The sequence below is a fragment of the Bombina bombina genome, chromosome 7 (assembly GCF_027579735.1).
Source record: "Bombina bombina isolate aBomBom1 chromosome 7, aBomBom1.pri, whole genome shotgun sequence".
NCBI classification, from domain to species: Eukaryota; Metazoa; Chordata; class Amphibia; order Anura; family Bombinatoridae; genus Bombina; species Bombina bombina.
Genome location: NC_069505.1, coordinates 600,500,153 through 600,522,530, shown reverse-complemented (window position 1 = coordinate 600,522,530; position 22,378 = coordinate 600,500,153). Strand labels below are relative to the sequence as shown.

Here is a 22,378-nt window from a genome sequence, read left to right as displayed (position 1 = left end):
ACAACCCAAAGTATTGATCTAGGCCCATTTTGGTATATTTCATGCCACCATTTTACCTCCAAATGCGATTAAATTTAAAAAAAAAACGTTAAATTTTTCACAATTTTAGGTTTCTCACTGAAATTATTTACAAACAGCTTGTGCAATTATGGCATAAATGGTTGTAAATGCTACTCTGGGATCCCCTTTCTTCAGAAATAGCAGACATATATGACTTTGGCGTTGCTTTCTGGTAATTAGAAGGCCGCTAAATGCTGCTGCGCATCACATGTGTATTATGGCTAGCAGTGAAGGGGTTAATTAGGTAGTTTGTAGGGAGCTTGCAGGGTTAATTTTAGCTTTAGTCTAGAGATCAGCCTCCCACCTGACACATCAGACCCCTGATCCCTCCCAAACAGCTCCCTTCCCTCCCCCACAATTGTCCCCGCCATCTTAAGAAGTACTGGCAGAAAGTCTGCCAGTACTAAAATAAAAGGTTTTTATTATTTTTTTAGCATATTTAGATATGCTGTGGTGTAGCATCCCCCCTTAGCCCCCAACCTCCCTGATCCCCCCCCCCCAAAACAGCTCTCTAACCCTCCCCATCTGCCTTATTGGGGGCCATCTTGGGTACTGGCAGCATTTTGCAAAAAAAAAGTAGTTTTTTTTTGTTTGTTTTTCTGTAGTGTAGCTCCCCCCCCCCCCCCCCCCCACGGACCAACCCCCACCACATGCCTGATCTTTTTTTTTTTTTTTACTTTTTTATTCTTTTTTTTTTTATTTTTACTCCAACTTTTTCTGTAGTGTAGCGGTTCCCACCCGCTCCCTCCCGTGCACGTGCGCGCCCCCCTCCACATCTCCGCCCACGATCCCGCCCCCCCTCCACATCTCCAGGGCCATCAATGGCCGCCACCCGCCTCCCAGTCCTGCTCCCACCCACCAACAAAGTAAGCCACCGATCTACGGTGCAGAGAAGGCCACAGAGTGGCTCTCTCTGCATCGGATGGCTTCAAAAGGTTATTGCAGGATGCCTCCATATCGAGGCATCACTGCAATAACCAGAAAGCAGCTGGAAGCGAGCAGGACCGCTTCCAGCTGCTTTCCACACTGAGGACGTGCAGGGTGCGTCCTCAGGCGTTAACTGCCTTTTTTTTTTTGAGGACGTACCCTGCACGTCCTCTGTCGTTAAGGGGATAAAGAGCACAGCCTGATGTGGAGCAGCACTGCAAAGCGAAAAAGTGTTAAAGGGACACTAAACCCAATTTCATTATTCAGATAGAGCAGCGATTTTAAACAACTTTCTAATTTACTCCTATTATTATTTTTTTTCATTCTCTTGCTATCTTTATTTAAAAAGCAGGAATGTAAAGCTTAGGAGCCTATTTTAGGTTCTGCACCCTGGATAGCTCTTGCTTATTGGTGACTACATTTAGCCACCAATAAGCAAGCTTAACCCAATTTCTGAACTAAAAATGGGCCAGCTCCTAAGCTTTACATTCCTGCTTTTTAAATAAAGATAGCAAGAGAACGAAGAAAAATAATAGGAGTAAATTAGAAAGTTGCTTAAAATTGCTGCTCTATCTGAATCATGAAAAAAAATGGGTTTAGTATCACTTTAACAATTCCTGCACGTGTCCCTTTGTTTCTGTAGACATGCTGCATTTTCTGCGATAGCATCTCAGATCACAGCATGTTCCGCCTTGTGGCTCAGCAATGATGAAATATGTTCCTAAAATAATTATGCATGCACTCAGTATCCAAAGAAAAATATTGCACAAGGAAGTAAACAAGAAGACACTCAGAAAATGTAAATGAATAATTTATTGTCATGATTTCCGTACATACTAATAAGTTCCACACTGTTCGCATATAACAAGAATATATGCAAACAATGTTCTAGCACGTGACGTAATCACACAAAACCATTTTCTCCTACATGGAGCCTTTGATGTTTAACGAGATCTATTTTTTTATAAAAATATTTTTCACATGAAGGGCACGCTGATGGTTGCTTATTTAGATGTGTTTTTTGATGTCTAAGAAGGTGCGATTTTTGGGTAAAACTTTTACCGCAATCCGAGCATAAAAATGGTTTTTCTCCAGTATGAGTTCGTCGATGTTTTCCGAGGTCGTTTTTGTTAGCAAAGCTTTTCCCACAATCAGAACATATATATAGTTTTTCCCCAGCGTGGATTTTTTGGTGTATAACAAGATACGTGTTAGTGGCAAAACATTTTCCGCATTCTAAACAAGCAAATCGTTTTTCTCCAGTGTGCATTTCCTGATGCGTGAGAAGATGCGCTTTCTGAATAAATGTTTTTCCACATTCAACGCACACAAAGGGTTTATCTCCTGTGTGAAGCTTGTTATGTATATGAAGTTGAGATTTCAGGGTAAACGTTTTCCCACAATCCTCACATACGAAAGGTTTTTCGCCGGTATGAACCCGTTGATGTTTAACCATATCAGTTTTGTTGGTAAAACCTTTCCCACAATCTGGGCATGAAAATGGTTTTTCTCCTGTGTGAATTCTCTCATGAATGACAAGATGTGATCTCAAATTAAAACATTTCCCACAATCCGCACAGGCAAACGGTTTATCACCGGTGTGAAGTCTTTGATGCGCAAATAGATAGGCCTTACTAGTAAAACATCCCCCGCACTGAGAACACGCAAAAGGCTTTTCACCTCGATGAATTTTCTGATGAGAGACAAGATTGGATTTTTGGTTGAAACGTTTCCCACATTCCGGGCAGGCAAAAGGTTTCTCTCCAGTGTGAATCCGCTGATGTACAAGGAGCTGTGCGTTTATACTGAAACATTTGCCGCAGTCAGGACACGCAAACATTTTTTTACCTCTGTGAATAGTTTGCAAGAATTCTTGAGAATTATAATAGAGTGTGTTAGCAGCGACTTTGCCATAATTATAATTATTTACTGAAATGTTTGTGCGAATTTCCAGTGCTGCTGTGGTGGGTTCCTTGTTGTGTTTCTTTGTATAAGTAATTTCGCAATGTCTTCCATACGGGTTATTGTTCACGAATCCTTCTGTTAAGGGAAACACATTAAAATTAGAATATACTCTTATTATATCTAAATTATGCAGCTATACTGCAATACCAGCAGGCAGTGAGGGAAGAGTATGTATTTGTCACCTTATTAGAGTTAAATAAAAAAATAAGAAGGCAGACAAATATACCACAGCAGAGCTATTTTCCCTTCAGATGAAAGCCCTGATTGGCTCCTCTAAGTAAGGAGAGTGGTGGGTGTTAATCTGTTCTAATAACAAGCAGGCTCTGCTAACACGTTAATCTAATAAAAGACTGTAGAAAAATGTAATCATAAGATGTTTACTGTACTTTTAAGAATAATCATATTCTTGGAGGAACTTCAGGAAGTGGCTATGATAGGTCACAATACTGAGAGCTCTACAAGAAACGCATAGTTTTTCAAACCGCCTCAATATACGCCTATAACAGCCTCAATATATGCCTTTGCCTCTGTGTGTGTGTAGTTATGTGTTCTGAGTCTTATGTACTGTGCTGTAATTTTGCGGTCTGAGTCTTGTGCTGTAGTTTTGCGGTCTGAGACTTGTGTATTGTGATGTAGTTTTGTTTTCTGAGTCTTGTGTATTGTGATGTAGTTTTGTATTCTAAATCTTGTGTATTGTGTTTTAGTCTAGTATTCTGAGCCTTGTGTACTGTGCTGTGTATTGTGCTGTAGCCTTGTGTAATGTGCTCTAGACTTGTGTATAGAGTCTCATCTGTTCTGTGGTTTGGGGTTTCTATGGAACCTTTATGCTTTTGCAGTCTGCGCTTCTATTTAAATTCTGTTTTTAATCTGCTTCTGTATTTTAGCCATGTACTTTACAACTTGTATAATGTTATATTGTATTATATGATTCTTGGTACTTAGACATTTCCTTATTCTGATAATTTGGAACTCTATTTGTCTCTTGGTTATCCTTGAGATTTTCCCTTCCCTGATCATTTGGATTTTGCATGTTTGACTAAGGTTTCCTTGAGGCATTACGCTGACAATTTGGATATATATTGTATCTGTCTGAGCTGTTTTGACCTTGACGATGTACCCTCTTGTTCCCTGTCCGTATTATTTGTTATTCCCCTGCCTATCCTGTACCTGGTATTTTGCTCCAGCTTTTGTTGAGTTTAAGTTCCAGTGTTCCTGCTGTGTTATGTGAAATAGATGTTCCCCATATTGTGAAAGCAGCACACTGGTTACCTTGAGTAGTTTTGCATTCGTCTGAATTATGTGACCAAACTAACTTAAAGGTAAATTTGTTACGCACTAAGTCTATACAATACCTCTTAGTTTGTCTTTCTATATTAATTTGTTTATTTTTCATTGTCGGTTATGAATTTAAGCAACTTTGAGAGAGAGTTAAGCCACCAAGTTACCTCATATCCTTATCTTCAACTTTGCTACTGTGTATTTTAACTTGCAGTATATTTTTAAGAGTATATGGTAAGCAGGGCCTCTCAGTCATTGATTCCATCTCCCTGACATTTGTGAAATAACAGTATTCCAGTAGATACTGGTAAAGGCGCGTGCCCGGCCAGGAATGCTGTTTGTTACACTTGTATTTGCGCAGTAAAAGAAGGACACTGGGTGCTAAAAATGTCAATGCTTTAAAAAGAAAATAAACAAATATACAGTTTACTGTACCTTTTATATAGTGATCTTTCATGGCGATAATAGTTGAAAATAAACCAGTTTATCCATTTAGAGAGCTTTAATTCATGAGAAAAATATGCCTCTAATTTAAGATGCACTTGACTTTTACCTAACACAATATTATAGTTAAAGTGGCTACATTGTACAAACCACTGAATGTTTTCTCACCTGTGCTCGCAAGTATATGATGTGTCTTCTCAATCTGCTGGCGAACACTGACATACGGCTCTTCCTTTTGTTCAATTTTCCAGACAAGGGCCGGCTTCATGTTTATACGTCCTAAAAAAAAAAAAAAATTATATATATATATATATATATATAAATAAATGGTTTACTTCAGGGCTTGGCAACTTTGTCCAAAATCTAGGTTACACGTATGAAAAACTCAAGGTTTTAAACAAATATACATATACACGTATACGTAAACACAAAAATCCACAAGGTTTAGCACACCTTAAAAAACAATCTTGTGCAGCCCAATGAGATGTAATAGTTACATAAACAGATGGTATCGGCTCACATCCACTTGCAAATAAACAAAACTTGTCTAATTGCTGCAAAAATCACCTTTACTTATATATTTAAATTGGGATCGCAGTCACACAATATGGTCATATTCTGCTTAGCCAGTCACCAACTTACAAGGTGTCCCAATGTTGACAGGTCCTAACACTACAGTACTTTGCCTTTATGGGCTGAATCATTCCTGCTTTCTCTCTTTATAATATAATGAGACTCCCTGGCTTTGTATATACACACACACACACACACCTCCTTTACACTGTGATAGAGATGTTAAAAAGAAAATAATTTTCCCTATATGTTACCAGGAATTTCAGATAAAAACTTGCCAAAAGTACCAGAGAATTGTTAGCATTTTTGCTATCACTCTGTTCAAACAGAAATATATTTTTTTTTTTATTTACCTATGAAAACTACATATATATTTTTAAAGTAAACAACAAGGTATGGATCTAGGCTCGATTTGGTATATTTTATGCCCCTATTTGACCGCCGAATGCGATCAAATAAAAAAATACTAAAAAAGAAAATTTATGCTTACCTGATGAATTTATTTATTTCCGGATATGCTGAGTCCTCGGCTTCAACAATTACTGTTAGGAACATCACTCCTGGCCAGCAGGAGGAGGCAAAGAGCAATACAGCAAAGCTGTTAAGTATCACTTCCCTTCCCACAACCCCCAGTCATTCGACCGAAGGGAAATGGAGAAAAAAGGACTAAAACATGGTGTAGAGGTGCCTGAGGTTTAGTAAAACAATAACTGTCTTGAAATAAAGGGCGGGGCCATGGACTCACCATATCCGGAAATAAATAAATGTATCAGGTAAGCATCAATTTTCTTTTCTTTCCTAAGATATGGTTAGTTTACGGCTTCATCAATTACTGTTGGGAACCAATACCCAAGCTAGAGGACACAGATGAATAGGGAGGGACAAGACAGGGAACCTAAACAGAAAGCACCACCACTTGAATAACCTTTCTCCCAAAAGAAGCCTCAGCCGAGGCAAAATAATCAAATTTGGAAAAAGTATGCAAGAGGACCAAGTTGCAGCCTTGCAAATCTGTTACACAGAAGCTTCATTTTTGAAAGCCCAAGAAGAGGAGACAGCCCTAGTGGAATGAGCCGTAATTCCCTCAGGAGGCTGCTGACCAGCAGTCTCATAAGCAAAACTAATTATACTTCTCAACCAGAGAGAAAGAGAAGTAGCAGAAGCTTTCTCACCTTTACGTTTCCCAGAGAAACAAACAAACAGTGCAGAAGACTGACGAAAATCCTAGTTGCCTGTAAATAAAATTTAAAAACACGCACAACAACCAAGTTGTGCAACAAACGTTCTTCATGAGAAAAAGGACTAGGACATAGAGAAGGAACAACAATTTCCTGAGTAATATTTATGTCTGAAACCACTTTAGGAAGGAAATCTAACTTAGTACAAACATAAGATAAAGCGAATCACACTGCAAAGCTGAGAGTTCCGAAACTCTCTGAGCAAAAGAGATAGCAATAATAAAACAAAAACGTCCAAGATAACAACTTAATTTCTATGGAATGTGAAGGATCAAACAAAGCCTTCTGTAAAACTTTAAGAACAAGGTTAAGGCTCCAAGGAGGAGTAACAGACTTAAACACAGGTCTGATTCTGACCAGGGCCTGACAAAAGGATTGCACATCTGGCACGTCCACCAGACGCTTATGTAGCAAAATAGATAATGCAGAAATCTGACCCTTCAGGGTAGTGACTGACAAACCCTTCTCCAGACCTTTCTGGAGAAGAGCCAAATTCCTAGTTATCCTGACCCTACTCCTGGAGTAACCCTTTGATTCACACCCATAAAGATATTTACGCCATATCTTATGGTAAATCTTTCTAGCAACTGGCATGCGAGCCTGAATCATGGTCTCAATGACCGACTCAGAAAAAAACACGCTTAGACAAAACTAAGCGTTCAATCTCCAAGCAGTCAGCTTCAGAGAAACAAGATTTGGATAAAGGAAGGGACCCTGAATCAGAAGGTTCTTCCTCAGAGGCAGTCTCCAAGGTGGGAGAGACGACATGTCCACTAGTTCTGCAAACCAGATCCTGTGAGGCCACACAGGGGCTATTAGAATCACTGATGCTCTTTCCTGTTTGATACAAGCAATGACTTGTGGAAGGAGAGCAAACAGAAGGAATAAGTATGCAAGACTGAAATCCCAAGAAAACCGCCAGAACATCTATCAGGGCGGTCTGCAGATCACTTGACTATAAACCGAACCTTGGAAGCTTGGCGTTCAGCCGAAACACCCTCAGAAGCCAACTCCGGAAACCCCCCATTTGAGGGTTGTAACGGAAGCTTCAGTTACTTTTGTACTTAGAGAGAAATGCAGGCCAGCCTCCTTCACAGCGAATATGGATCCTGGAACTTGAGGGGATTCTATGATTTGGGAGGCGGGTGTCCAGGGTACATTTGGAGTACTTTTACCCTGGATTCAGGTTTACCCTGTTTCTATGAATTCCCAGAGACTCTAAGAACTGAAGGGCCCTGAAGATTCCTGTGTTTTGTTGGAGTATAAGGTGACAGCCCAATCCAGCTTTGTCTGCTGCAACCACCCCCCCCCCCAGACTCAGAATGTTTGAGCTAATTGAAACCTCCTGCTCTAATGAAGGGACCCCCTGTTATCTAGTCTAGGTGTGAGTCATCCATTGTCCTTTTGTAAGTCAGGATGTGATTAGAATCTTGTTTAACTAACCATTGTCCGATGTTTGTCTCATTGTATAATATTTGTTTCTATTGATTATGTGGTAACTACCCCCCTTTGTTGGAAATGTATAAAAGCTGTGTTTTCTGTGCAATAAAGCAGTTCCTATTTTGACCCTCAAGCATTCAGTCTTGACTAATGTTCTTGGGGGTAGCTATAACAACTTGCAGCGGCCGTTATGCTAATAGCAGGAGGTATCCAGTGGAGGTTCATGTTGGCGTTTGGTGGGAGGAAGCTGACTTTAGCGGATATACCCAGTCTGGGGTACCGAGACCCGCTACAAGGGTTTACCTAGAGAACACCTTCTGATGGAGAGCCCACTCCCCGGGATGAAATATCTGTCTGTTCAGAAGTCCGATTCCCAATTGTCCACCCCTGGAAAGTGGATGACAGACAGCAATTGTGAGCTTCTTCCCACTAAACAATCCAAGTCACCTCCCACATGGCTATGGAACTCAGAGTTCCTCCATGGTAGTTAATGCAAGCCATTGAGGTAATATTGTAGGACGACTGAGGCCAAGCCATCAGAGCATTGTAAATCGCTCTTAACTACAAGATGTTAAAGAGGAGAGCAGACACTTCCAAGTCCAAAATCCCTTTGCCTTAAACAAGTCCCAGACTGCTTCCCAGATACTTCTGAAAATCCACTATGGGAGAGACTCTTGTTGACTGATCTAGATCTATCCTCTGAGACAGATCTGAATGTTCTGCATTTTATGGAAACTAGCAAAGGGAATGGATGTCCATGGCAACCATCAGACCAATTCCCTCCATACATTGAGTCACTGAAAAGTGAAGGAATATCAACTGCAGCTAGATTCAAACTCCCAACTTTCTGGCTGCAAGATGGCTAATCTATCTACCGGACCACTAGAACTTGCTGTTGGCCGGACAGTGGACTGCAGAGAAAGGAAAATGAATAAATCCTTGATTATCTGACCTCTGTTAGAAATCTTCTCCTAGATAGAGAATCTATGAAGGTCCCCAAACAAATCATCCTTGTAGATAGAACAAGGGAACTCTTCTCCAGATTAATTTCCCATCCATGGGAAAGAAGATTGGACAAGATCTCTTGAAAGAGAGGTTGCTTGAATGAAGGATGACACCTGAACCATATATTGTCCAGAAAAGCACCCTTGCAATAACCCAAGACCTAAAAGTCTTACTAGGATGACAAAACTCAGAAACTTGAGAAGATGCTGAATCATGGGAACAATAAATACATATCCTTCAGGTCTATGTTCGTTATGAACAGGCCCTCTTAAAACAAAGGATAATCTATACTACTTTGAAGGTCAGAACCTGATAAATCCCTAGATCCCGTTCTCAGACAGGGACTGGAACTATCACTCCCAGAGAGGAAGGTCCTGAACCCAGTTGAAGGAATGTCTCTCATCATACCTGGATTGTAGATACTCTAAAAGGAGAAATCTTCCCCTGGGAGGAAATCTTAGATTAGACTCCAAAAGACATGAGTGGTAGAAAAACCTTTTTTTCACCCGTAAAGTCAGAGAATAATTCTGCCAGACCAAGTCCAAACAAGGTCTCATCCTTGTGGATTTGGAGGAAACATGAAATATTGAACATGCAACTGCAGAACTATAAAGCCTAGGCTGTTCCACTAAGCCCCAGGAGCAGCTATACTCTCTAGGGATCGAAATTTTCTGAGCCATAGTAGAAAAACTCCCTTCTACTTAAGGCAACATGCACTATGGTGTAAGTGACAGGAAAATCCATTACAGGACGGAAGACGGGGAGACAGGTATCCCTAGCTACTCCTTTCCTGTGACAATTTGTATATCAGAAACACTTCCTCATAGGAAGGAACATCGTAAAAATGATAAAGTTTACAAAACGTCCAAGGGTTGATAACGACAGGGACATTAGATGAAGGAATTATACTGTCTGAATCTGAGATTTCACCCTCAGAAACGACCGGCAAATTCTCCTCACCAGACTTAGATGAGAGAGTAACCAGTATAGCAGCAAGAGGAGCAGAAACCTTACTATCTGAATCTTCAAATGTCCTCTTGCATTTCCCTATAAGAAAGGAAAAGCAGATACAGCTACAGATACCGCAGAGGATACTCGAGTTGCAAAATCTGCAGGCAAATACACTCCTCCAGGAGATTGAGAGGAACCGCAGGGCACTGCATGTGATGCCATAGAAGGAGGTTAACCCTAAAGTCTCCATGGTCACATTCAAAGTAGTGCCTACCCACTGCCAGTAAACATCCTTCATAAAGGATATTGTGTCCCACATAAAGTGCAATTAGAGTCCTTAACCCCTGCAGTGCCAGCCTCCTAGCCCCAGAAGACAAAAAGCACTTACCCGCACATCTAGCTGTCCGGCAGGAGGACAGCTCATCCGAGCCACTCCTTACAGAGACCTGTGGGGAAAAAAAAAAAGAGACTAATGTGGAGTACGGCTACACCCAGAGTAAACCTACTCTGGCTTTCTAAACTAGTTAAAATCTTGCTTGAAGTAAAATAAATCCAATTTTCCTCAGACACTAAAACTTCACCTCCTCCATGCATCAAGGCAAAGAGAATGACTGGGCGTTGTGAGAAGGGAAGTATTACTTAACAGCTTTGCTGTGGTGGTCTTTGCCTCCTCCTGCTGGCCAGGAGTGATATTCCCAACAGTAATTGATAAAGCCGTGGACTCACCATATCTTAGGAAAGAAAAATCATTAACTATTTCGGAAACTTTAGGTTTCTCACTGAAATCATTAACACGCAACTACTGCAGTCATAAAACAAATGGTTGTAAAAGCTTCCCTGTGGTCCCCTTTATTCAGAAACAGCAGACATACATGTCTTTGCAATTCCTTTTTGGCAATTAGAAGGCCGCTAATTGCAGCTGCGTACTGTATGTCTGAAATTACTGGCAATGAAGGGTTAACCAGTTAGCTTGTAAGGTTACTTTGTGCTGTAGTGTAGAGATTACCCTACCAACACTCTGAAATCTACATGATCCCTTCCAAATACCTCTCTTCCCTCCCTCACCCCCCTACTGGTCACCACCAGTTTATGTACTGGCAAACAGTCTGCCAGTATGCAGTTTAGGGTTTGTTTGTATTTTAATTTTTTTTTTTTTTTTTGGGTAGGGACCCTGCCTCAACCCTCCCTGATCCACCCTCCCAAAAGCTCTCTTTCCCTCCCCCCCGCCATATTTGTTACATATTTTGTTTATTTTTGCTTTATTTTTTATTGTGTAGTGGCAACCCTTACCCCTATAAGATCTCTTTTTTCTGTAGCATAGGGTCCCCTCTACCCCTGATTTTGTGACATAGTGTAGGAAGCCATCCATCCCTCTCCCCAGCCTCATATTTTCTGTAGTGTAGGGAACCCCACAACTGGGCCGATCCATTTACCTCCCTCCTTCCCATAGCTTTCACTCGGCACCAACGATCATTGTTACAGAGAGTGACACTATCTGTGTCACTCTCTGTAACGATTGGCGATCTGCCTTCATATGGTAATAGAGCATGATAGGCATGTTGATCACCACTAGTTGGAGAAGCACATAAAGCTTAATTCAAAAGAGATAATTCCCTCTATCAAAGTTAATGTTTCAATGACTCCCTATGCAAATATTCACTTAAAAATAGAAAAAGTAAAAAAAAAAAATGAGCTACACTTCTTGGCAGATTTGCTCCAACATTATACTCAAAAAAGCACCATTTTGGTTTCCTGAATCAACCAATCGTTTATTTTTTCTCTTTTAATTCACATTATTTAGGATAATCATTATCAGCCAGTAATTCTCACCCAAAGACTTGAGAGTCTGATAATTTTCCACCATCACGTATCTGTAAAGTTCCTTTTGCTCTTCATTTAATATATCCCACTCTTCCTTTGAGAAGTAAACTGCAACTTCATCAAACTCAGATTGTTCCTGAAAATGAAGATTAGAGTAAAAAAAAAAAAAAAAAAAGGACCAGCATGTTAGGGTCTGTTATATAGAGAGAGGATCTGCATTTTTTATCTATATTTTTTTTTTCTTGTTGTCAAATGATATCTGTCTCTGAAATATTTGCCCAAGATATGTAGCCAATGAGCTGTATTTTTTGGAATATTAATTATACTGTGCTTGTGCCGAGAGAGAAAGAAAGAGAGAGAGAAAAATAAAAAGAAAGAGAAAAAGAAAGAAGGAGAGAAAGACAGAGAGAGAGAGAGAGAGAGAGAAAGAGAGAGAGAGGGAGATAAAGAAGGAGAGAGAGAGAGATAAAGAGAGAGATAAAGAGAGAGATAAAGAGAGAGATAAAGAGAGAGATAAAGAGAGAGATAAAGAGAGAGATAAAGAGAGAGATAAAGAGAGAGATAAAGAGAGAGATAAAGAGAGAGATAAAGAGAGAGATAAAGAGAGAGATAAAGAGAGAGATAAAGAGAGAGATAAAGAGAGAGATAGAGAGAGAGATAGAGAGAGAGATAGAGAGAGAGAGAGATAGAGAGAGAGATAGAGAGAGAGATAGAGAGAGAGAGAGAGAGAAAGAAAGATCATGTTGGTTTGGTTGGCTGTTTTTCTCACTTGTGTGTGATATAATTATGTTACTCACTTCTCCAAAAGTTATAATATATTCAGTGACTTTGTTGTTCATCCTGTGATTAAGTCTGATGCCCCAAGAAATAATATTTTCTCTTACGAGGTCTCTGTAAAGCTTTAGCATCAGATGTGTCTCTGTTTAAGTGACCTGAAAAATAAAGAGGATGCATTAAAACTGGTTAAAGGGACAGTCTACACCAGAATCTGTATTGTTTTAAAATATAGATAATCCCTTTATTACCCATTCCCCAGTTTTGCATAGACAACAGTTATATTAATATATGTTTTACCTCTGTCATTACGTTGTATCTAAGCCTCTACACAGACTGCCCCCTTATTTCAGTTCTTTTGACAGACTTGTATTTTAGCCAATCAGTGCTGGCTCCCAGGTAACTCCACGTGCGTGAGCTCAATGTTATCTATATGACACACATGAACTAACATCCTCTAGTGGTGAAAAACTGTTAAAATGCATTCTGAAAAAGGCAGCCTTCAAGGTCTAAGAAATTAACAGATGAACCTCCTAGGTTTAGCTTTTAACTAAGAATACCAAGAGAACAAAGCAAAATTGGTGATAAAAGTAAATTGGAAAATTGTTTAAAATTACATTCTCTATCTGAATCATGAAAGTTTATTTTGGACTAGACTGTCCCTTTAACTATAATAAAGAGCCAGTCAACGTTCAAATTAATGTTACACAATTCTGCACTATGTTATGTAACATTAACCTAGAGACACTTGCAAAAGAGAAAAAGGATTTTAAAGATTTACCCCCCCCCCCCAACCCCGTACTTACCTTATCTTCCTCGCCAGCCTCTTCTGCTCCTTTGGTTTCTTTAACACTGCTTCATCAGGTCACGCCGTTGAACAACATGTAGAGCGCTCCTGCGCTGGGTAAAGCTGTCGGCTGATAACCAGCACTGGAGTGCGCTACATGTTGTTCAACGGCGTGGCCGATTGCACTGTGATTAGACAAAGCGCCTTTGGCGTGCAGTTCAAGAAACGAGAAGAGGCTGGCGAGGAAGGTAACACAAGTCCGGGTTTGAGGGTTAAATCTTTAAAATCCTTTTCTTTTTTGCAGGTGTCGCTAGATTAATGTTATACAATTCTGCCCAAAGTACAGAATTATTTAACATTCATTTGAACATTGACTGGCACTTTAAATAATAAATTGTAATTCTACTTGTTTAGCATTTTCCACTCCAAAGAGGTCTCAAAATGATAAACACACACACGCTTTAGGTTTTACTCGGCCACTGATAAATTATAACAGCAGATATTAAAGTGACATAAAAGTGTGAAAAGAAAACGTTCAGTGTTATTAAAGTGTTTTATTATCGCACATTTGCTTGCAGAGAACTGTGTGTTTAAAGTGAAGGTCCATTTTGATGAATGAGTGCCCGGTTTTTAATAAACCTAGGGCACTTTAATTCATCAAAATTGACATTTCACTGTTTTCTTCAAAAACTTATCTTTTTAATCCAGAATGCCACTCCAGCGATTCCCCGGCCGTCGGAAGCCTCTGCAGACGTCAGAAATGATGAATCCGGCTTCCTCCAATCTTGGGGGGGAATCTTGGCCTGATGCTACGCTGTGATTGGAGGAAGCCGGATTCGTCATTTTGGACCCGGGAAGACGGCTTGCGACGGGCGGAGGACGTGCTGGAGCGGCTGCCAGGATTAAAAGGTAAGTTTTTGAAGAAAACAGTGAAATGTCAATTTTGATGAATTAAAGTACCCTTGTTTTTAATAGGTTTATTAAAAACTGGGCACTAATTCATCAAAATGGACCTTCACTTTAACTCCTGCCAAGGGGTTAAAAGCATTAACCCCTTCACGCCGTTAGGACGTTCCATGCCTTCCTAACAACGCTGAACTTTACTTTAACGTTGTTAGGACGCCATAGAATGGCCTACCTTATATGGCACCCTGCAGCTTCCCCATTTGACGCAGTCAAAAATCGTCCTGGGGCGTGCATAGCAGTGTAGTCAGTGCCTCATTATCTGATCCCGGCCTTGAAATCACATGATCGCATTGACAGTCGCCTTATTTCACTTTTATAACAAGTGTTTACATTAACACAAAGGTGTTAAAGGGACAGAAAATACCTAATAATTACATATTTCTGCAGACTTCCAATACATTAACATAGCAGCAGAGTCTAAATGTTATCAGAACAGATCAGCAGCTACTATGTTTCAATGGTAAACTCCACCGACCACTTTCCATATTTAAAGAAACCAATCCAGACCAGAGTTGTTTGCAAATCCCCATTGTTTAGGTTCAGCAGCAAAAAAAATAAACCTGCAAACTGGGGTTAGATATGTTGTCAGGTTAGACTTGTGCAGCCTGTTATGTGCTCTTTCAGTTTTCAGCACTGGAAAATCCAGAAAAAGGAGGAAAGAAAGAATACAGCAAAGTTGTTTTACTACACTTAAAGGGACACTGAACCCAAATTTTTTTCTTTCATGATTCAGATAGACCATGCAATTTTAAGCATCTTTCTAATTTACTCCTATTATCAATTTTTCTTCGTTCTCTTGCTATCTTTATTTGAAAAAGGAGGCATCTAAGCTAAGGAGCCAGCAAATTTTTGGTTCAGGACCATGGACAGCACTTGTTTATTGGTGCTGTCCAATCAGCAAGGACAACCCAGTTTGTTCACCAAAAATGGGCCGGCATCTAAGCTTACATTCTTGCTTTGCAAATAAACATAACAAAAGAATGAAGAAAATTTGATAATAGGAGTAAATTAGAAAGTTGCTTAAAATGCATGCTCTATCTGAATCACAAAAGAAAAATTTTGGGTTCAGTGTCCCTTTAAGCATTTCATATAGGAATCTCAAAGAGTTTACTTCCCTTCAAAGCCAGCACCAGAGCAGCAAAGCACTACTGGGAGCTGGTTGGTGATTGGTGGCTACACACCAGTGACGTGCAGTAATAGGAGGCAGGGGAGGCAGTGCCTACCCTGTCCAATGAGGGAAAAAAAAGATTTAAAATAATATTTAATAAAAAAAAAAAGTGGTTTTTATTTTATTAATATTTCCAGTAGTAACTGTAATGTGCGTTGAACGTATACTGTGTTGTGCGCTTGCGCTGAAAAAGTGAAGCAACATCCAATGTTGCGCAATTAGGAGGCAGTGAGCCAGTCCGCTGCCATCCATTTAATTGCGCAACATGTTGAGTCTGCTCACTTAGCTGCTGCGCCACCTACTGGTGACTCGCCGGGCCCTCTACAAGCTCCAATGGAGGCGGTTCTCAAAACCGCCTCCATGATGAGCTAGTTCACTTGACCCAATCAGCATTCAGCAGCACTGTGGGGAGGCGTGCCTGCTGGGCTGCTGAATGACAGGTGGGTCATGTGACCGCGCGCGCAGAGAGACAGACTGGCGGGAAGCGACTCAGTGTTGTGGAGCCGGGGAGTTGCTGAGCTACTGTTTGTCCTGAGCCTGGACAGGACTGTGTGGCATGCGCTACCGTAGTGGCTCTGTGCTGCCTGGAGGAGTGGGGACTGACTGAGGGACTCAGAAGTTTTTAAGCTATTACAGTACTGACTCTGGCTTCAGCTTGTTGCGTATTACAAGCAGCCAGTAACTATGAACTATCGCCCTGTTGCTTCCTCTATTAGAAATTCCCACACTGGTCCGATTGTGCTCATATTAATTTACTTGGTTCTCCAGCCAGACTGAGCCAATTGAGTTCAAAGAGTGACACACTGTAAGGAAAGATCAGGGAGTGAGCGGCTTGTTGACTGACTGCTGCATCTGTTTGATTGATGTGAGCAGTCCACCCAAACGGCATGATCCCAATCCCAGCACCCAGGCAGTGAGTATTGTTTTGCTCTGAGTCAGAAGCCTGTAAAATAATGTGCAATCATCATTTTTATTCAGACCAGCAACCCTCTTGACAGCTTGAACACAGTTAGCAGGGCAGTGTAAAGATAGGGTCTGCCCAGTGTTATTTACAGCAGTGATTTTTAACCTTTTTTTTGCCGTGGCACACTTTTTTACATTAAAAAATCCTGTGGCACACCACCATCCCAAAATGTTAAAAAAAATAACACATTGTAGCCTAATACAGCATATATATATACACATACACACAAACACACACATACTGTATGTATTGTGCTGTTATGCCATGCCTCCTACAAACTACCCCTGCACTGGGAGTAAAAAACAAGCAAAGTTTAAAAAATATGTCACACTGTTGTCAGTCTGCCGTGGCACACCTGAGGATCTCTCACGGCACACTAGTGTGCCACGGCACACTGGTTGAAAAACACTGATTTACAGCGTCTGTGCTAAGAATGCATTCCAGAGCAGGCGTCTGTGATAAGAATGCATTCCAGAGCAGGAGCAGGGTTAAATAAACTGCATGGCTAAATATTAGTGCATGTGTTTTTTCATTGTGCTCTAGATCTCTATGCTGCATGAAATGTAACATATAGCAAAATGGCAAAATGTACATGTATGTGTTTGTATGCATGTTTAAATGTTGTGTATATGCCTTTGTGTCTGTGTGCATGTTTCTGTATGTGTTTATATGTGTCTATGTGTGTATGTGCCTTCATGTATGTGTAGTGTGGGTCTGTATTTGTGTGTGACTGTGTATACCTGTGTGTGTATACCTGTTTGTGCTTGTCCATGTGTGTATCTTTGTGTGTGTGCTTGTCCATGTGTGTATCTTTGTGTGTGGACTGTGTGTGTCTGCATGTCTGTGTGTGTCTGCATGTCTGTGTGTGTGTCTTCAATGTGCAGTGTCCCTGCACTCTCAGTGGCAGTGCCCTGTCTGTGACTGTCTGAGAGAGTGCAGCATCGAACAGCAGGCAGTGTCTGAACAGGGGGAAGAAGCTCCTGTTTGTGAACATTCAAGCCCATGCAAGGGAGACTCCGATGAAGGGTGAGAGACTGACATTGGGTTGGGGGGTCAAAATAAATAAAAAGAATCAGAATGCTGTAGTCTAAATTTAGCTGGGAGTGTGTGAGTGTAGGTGTGATCTTCTATTTTACATATGAATTCTGTGCCATGTGTACAGCTGTTGCATGTCTTTTGTGTATAAGGTTTTGCATCTGTTTGTCATGTATAGATACTATATGTATAATGTATTGTGAATTGCATATGAGTTTATCTATGTTTTATCTGTAAAGGTGTGGCTTGTGTTTCTATGTGTATTTTGCATCCTGTGTAAAAGTATATAATATATGCTTTTGTAGATATACTGTAATTATATTTTATGGTATTTCAAGTTTATTTTGTTTCTGCAAAAATGTTTGTCAGTCCTTCTGTCTGTAAATTCTGATTTCTGTTGTTGCTGATTTATATATATATATATATATATATATATATATATATATATATATATATATATATATATATATATATATATATATATACACCCCACAGGTGTGTTCTACATTCTTCTATTATTTTTCAGTTTTGTATGCTCTCTGCTAAGAACTGTGGATATGGTTTATACATATGGGAGTAAGTCAGGTTTGATTATGTGTTTAACTCATCTGCAGGGTTTAATAGAAAATCTTGCCATTTTATGTGATTGTGTCATCCAGCAAGACAGTGAAATACTTGGTAAATTATTATCAAGTATTTCATGGTCTTGCTGGCTGACACAATCACATAAAATAGCAAGATTTTCTATTAAACCCTGCAGAGAAGTTAAACACATAATCAAACTGGTATTAAAGCTCATTAGGAAATTTGTCATTCTTCCCATTCTTCCCTCTGTCCACAAAAGAAATAAAATATTTAAAAAGATTTGTACCACTACCTCCTCAAGTAAACAACAACATTATCTGCAAATTCTACTGCTAAGTCTAAATCTCACAAAATGGCAGGCTTGACAGCAGCAAGATAGAAGAAAACAAAATTTTTTACACAAAAGTTATATCAAAGAAAATAATACTCAGGGTGGGTGACTGTAGTATCCAATTGTCAGATTCATTCTTCTATTAAACCCTGCAGAGAAGTTAAACACATAATCACATTTTTCTAAGGGCTGGCCAATGATTGAGGTATTTGTGTCTCATGCTCATCTGTAGTGGTTTAGGAGAACCGGTTTGATTATGTGTTTAACCTCTCTGCAGGGTTTAATAGAAAATTTTCTATTAAACCCTGCAGAGAGGTTAAAAACATAATCAAATCTTTAAGGCCTGGCCAGGGATTCAGGTATTTGTGTCTCATGCTCATCTGGAGTGGTTTAGGAGTACCGGTTTGATTATGTGTTTAACCTCTCTGCCTCACCAGCCTCTGACCCCACCGCACGTCACTGCTACACACATGCTTACCATATGTGTTCAGCTAGCTCCCAGTCATGCATTATTGCTCTCCATCTCACACCCCCTCCTGCACTCCATCTCAGCCCCTCTGCCTCACACACCCCCCCCCTGCACTCCATCTTAGCCCCTCTGCCTCACACACCCCCTGGCCCCTGCACTCCATCTCAGCCTCTCACACACTCCTGCCCTCCATCTCAGCCCCTCTGCCTCACAGCCCCCTGCACTCCATCTCAGCCCCTCTGCCTCACCTCCCCTGCACTCCATCTCAGCCTCTCACACACTCCTGCCCTCCATCTCAGCCCCTCTGCCTCACAGGCCCCTGCACTCCATCTCAGCCCCTCTGCCTCACACACCCCCTGCACTCCATCTCAGCCCCTCTGCCTCACACACCCCCTGCACTCCATTTCAGCCCCTCTGCCTCACACACCCCCTGCACTCCATCTCAGCCCCTCTGCCTCACCCCCCCTGCACTCCATCTCAGCCCCTCTGCCTCACACACCCCCTGCACTCCATCTCAGCCCCTCTGCCTCACACACCCCCTGCACTCCATCTCAGCCCCTCTGCCTCACACACCCCCTGCACTCCATTTCAGCCCCTCTGCCTCACACACCCCCTGCACTCCATTTCAGCCCCTCTGCCTCAATGCGTGTTCAGCCCCTCTGCCTCACACACCCCCTGCACTCCATTTCAGCCCCTCTGCCTCACACACCCCCTGCACTCCATTTCAGCCCCTCTGCCTCACACACCCCCTGCACTCCATCTCAGCCCCTCTGCCTCACACACCCCATGCACTCCATTTCAGCCCCTCTGCCTCACACACCCCCTGCACTCCATCTCAGCCCCTCTGCCTCACACACCCCATGCACTCCATTTCAGCCCCTCTGCCTCACACACCCCCTGCACTCCATTTCAGCCCCTCTGCCTCACACACCCCCTGCACTCCATTTCAGCCCCTCTGCCTCACACACCCCCTGCACTCCATTTCAGCCCCTCTGCCTCACACACCTCCTGCACTCCATCTCAGCCCCTCTGCCTTACCACCCCCACTCCATCTCAGCCCTCTGCCTGACACACTGTAGTCTGTATATGTTCCCTCAAAGAAACAAAAGAAACAAAAAAAACCTTCTGCAGCCCCCAGTTCCTTACACAGAGCCACTTCGCTTCAGACTCTATAGGTTGTGCAAGTGCCTAATAGTCACAACGCTGCGTCCCCGATACAATGTATAAATATAGTAATAATAACCGTGTGTAGCAGCCTTGTATAGACGACCGGAAGTGACGTATTTAACCGGAAGTGAAATTTAAACGAAGCCCTTCTTCTGTCAGAAAACCGTTATTGTTATAAACTGAACACTACAAATCCCATCGTTTAAATTAAATGAATAGCACATAACTGGGTGGTGAGTTCAGTTAATCCGAGTCACCTTCTTTATACATTTTTGTTGCGGTTTCCATTATCCTCTGCTTAGGAATCTAATACAGAATAATAGTATGGGAACGCGCTTTGTCATAAATTCTGCCTAGCAACAGGTGTCTATCTGATCGATTTTTATGATTGGCCAATATTCTGACGTCAGCGCTGCTTGTAATATTTTGTGGGTTAGATTGTTTATATAGATGAGAACCATGCAGCTTCAAACAATTGGATTCACAGATGAGCGGTGACGTCATCAAAGTGACCAAACGGAAAAATCGATTGGCTAAAAAAGTAACAGTTGCTAGGCAATCTTTACTGATAGGCGCGCTCCCTATATTTTCTATATTACTGTACTTACTCTGTGAGACAATATAGATATAACTCATCAAGCAAAGTAAAAATAATCTCAAAAGGTGATTGGGTTTGAGAAAGTTTTATTTATTTATTTTTTACTTAAAATGTACTGCAGCACTGTTTCTGATTGGATGATAGGAACACCACCTCTGGCAATGTACCAATACAGCTTGTCCTGTAAGAAGACAATGAGTACTGCAGTATGCTGTCTGTATTCCCTGTTTATTAGTTTGCATAGAATCTAGACCACCCTTGAGTAAGGTGACCAGATTTTTAAAATGAAATCCGGGGACATTTTTTTTAACCCCTTACAGTAAATTATATTTTGCCCCTACAATTATCACTTGCAAAACTAACCGGCCAGGTCAAATCCTGCTAATGTGTTTAATACCTGCTTTGTTCCCCTAAAAAAAAAAAATAAGGCCTAGCAAAATTTAGAAAGCCGGAGGGTTTCCCACATTGCTTCCCTATCTTCTACCACCAGGCCAAGCTGCGTGATCCATTAATCAAGGCTGAGGATTCCAGGCCTGTATAGGACCAGCTCAAACACCTACATAAAAAAAAGTTATTTTTTGGTAATCTTATTCTTTTAAAGAGAACTAGAATTCCTTTTTTTCCAAAAAACACAAAAAAAATGTCAAAAGTATACTATAACATACCCCTACAAGCAACGCAATACCCTTTTGGTTTTTGACACGCACACGTTACTCAAAGCCAAAGATACACATCTCTTATACTCGCTTTAATAATAATGCCTCACAAAAGGCCACTAGTAAAATCAATCACCAGAAGATACCCCTAATTTGTAGTTTTTGACCAGTCAAACATTCCAATTTAACATACTAGACCAGTGTTTTTCAACCAGTGTGCCGTGGCACACTAGTGTGCCGTGAGAGATCCTCAGGTGTGCCACGGCAGACTGACAACAGTGTGACATATTTTTTAAACTTTGCTTGTTTTTTACTCCCAGTGCAGGGGTAGTTTGTAGGAGGCATGGCATAACAGCACAATACATACAGTATGTGTGTGTTTGTGTGTATGTGTCTATATATATGCTGTATTAGGCTACAATGTGTGATTTTTTTAAAATTTTGGGATGGTGGTGTGCCACAGGATTTTTTAATGTAAAAAAGTGTGCCACGGCAAAAAAAAGGTTAAAAATCACTGTACTAGACTAACCCAACAAGGTCTCAGCCTCTCAATTCCATTGCGCCTGCACATATCATGCTTACACTATTAACTAAACACTATCAACCAACGAGAACTTACCTTGCACCTTTAAACCCTTGCAAAGCGGGGCTGGCAACCCAGTGAATCACCTCACAATCTATATAGAGAGGGCTCTGAAACTTTTAGCTTCAGCTGCGCTGTGAGCGCCAGTGGTGAAGTATCCAGGGGAATCTGAACATTTCCGGGAACATAATTTGTCTGGGGACAGTCTCCTCAATCCTAAAATGGGGGACGTCTGGTCAACCAACCCTTGAGGGTCTTCCTCAGAAGTTTGTGTAGGCAAAGCACATAACATAAATTATGCTTACCTGATCATTTTCACTCCCCTCATCCCCCAGTCATTCTGCAGAGGGAACAAGGAACAGTAGGAGAAATATCAGGGTATAAATGGTGCCAGAAGATAAATTAAATTTAGGTCCGCCCACCGGAGTTACGGGCGGGAGCCGTGGACTCTCCTCCCCTCGATGGAAATGACATTATCAGGTAAGCATAATTTATGTTTTCCATCTAAAGGGGAGGAGAGTCCACGGCTTCATTCATTACTTTTGGGAAACATATACCCAGGCTTTAGACGACACTGAATGAAACCGGAAGGG

General features: G+C 41.2%; 1 protein-coding gene across 3 annotated transcripts; it reads right to left on the bottom strand.

The window, feature by feature from the left end:
• Positions 1-1,782: 1,782 nt before the first annotated feature.
• LOC128667199 (zinc finger protein OZF-like) lies at positions 1,783-20,062 on the bottom strand. 3 transcript variants are annotated; one of them, XM_053722130.1, is made up of 5 exons: positions 20,025-20,062; positions 12,500-12,634; positions 11,712-11,838; positions 4,843-4,953; positions 1,783-3,027 (listed from the first exon to the last, which is right to left on the bottom strand). In XM_053722130.1, exons 2-5 carry the CDS (start codon positions 12,608-12,610, stop codon positions 1,892-1,894), a joined length of 1,485 nt encoding a protein of 494 aa, XP_053578105.1. In that variant the 5' UTR covers positions 12,611-12,634; positions 20,025-20,062; the 3' UTR covers positions 1,783-1,891. The 3 variants fall into 3 exon arrangements, with proteins under 3 accessions (XP_053578105.1, XP_053578104.1, XP_053578103.1); XM_053722129.1 differs by having other exon boundaries at positions 19,928-20,044; XM_053722128.1 differs by lacking the exon at positions 20,025-20,062 and having other exon boundaries at positions 12,500-13,001.
• Between the last annotated feature and the right edge of the window lie 2,316 nt (positions 20,063-22,378).

Excerpts from the sequence above, each read along its gene's own strand:
- LOC128667199 (XM_053722130.1), bottom strand. The coding sequence starts at position 12,610 with ATGCTAAAGCTTTACAGAGACCTCGTAAGAGAAAATATTATTTCTTGG. Across the intron at positions 4,954-11,711 it reads TCAGACTCTCAAGTCTTTGG|GACGTATAAACATGAAGCCG; the intron begins GTGAGAATTACT and ends TTTTTTTTTTAG. Across the intron at positions 3,028-4,842 it reads TCATATACTTGCGAGCACAG|AAGGATTCGTGAACAATAAC; the intron begins GTGAGAAAACAT and ends TTCCCTTAACAG.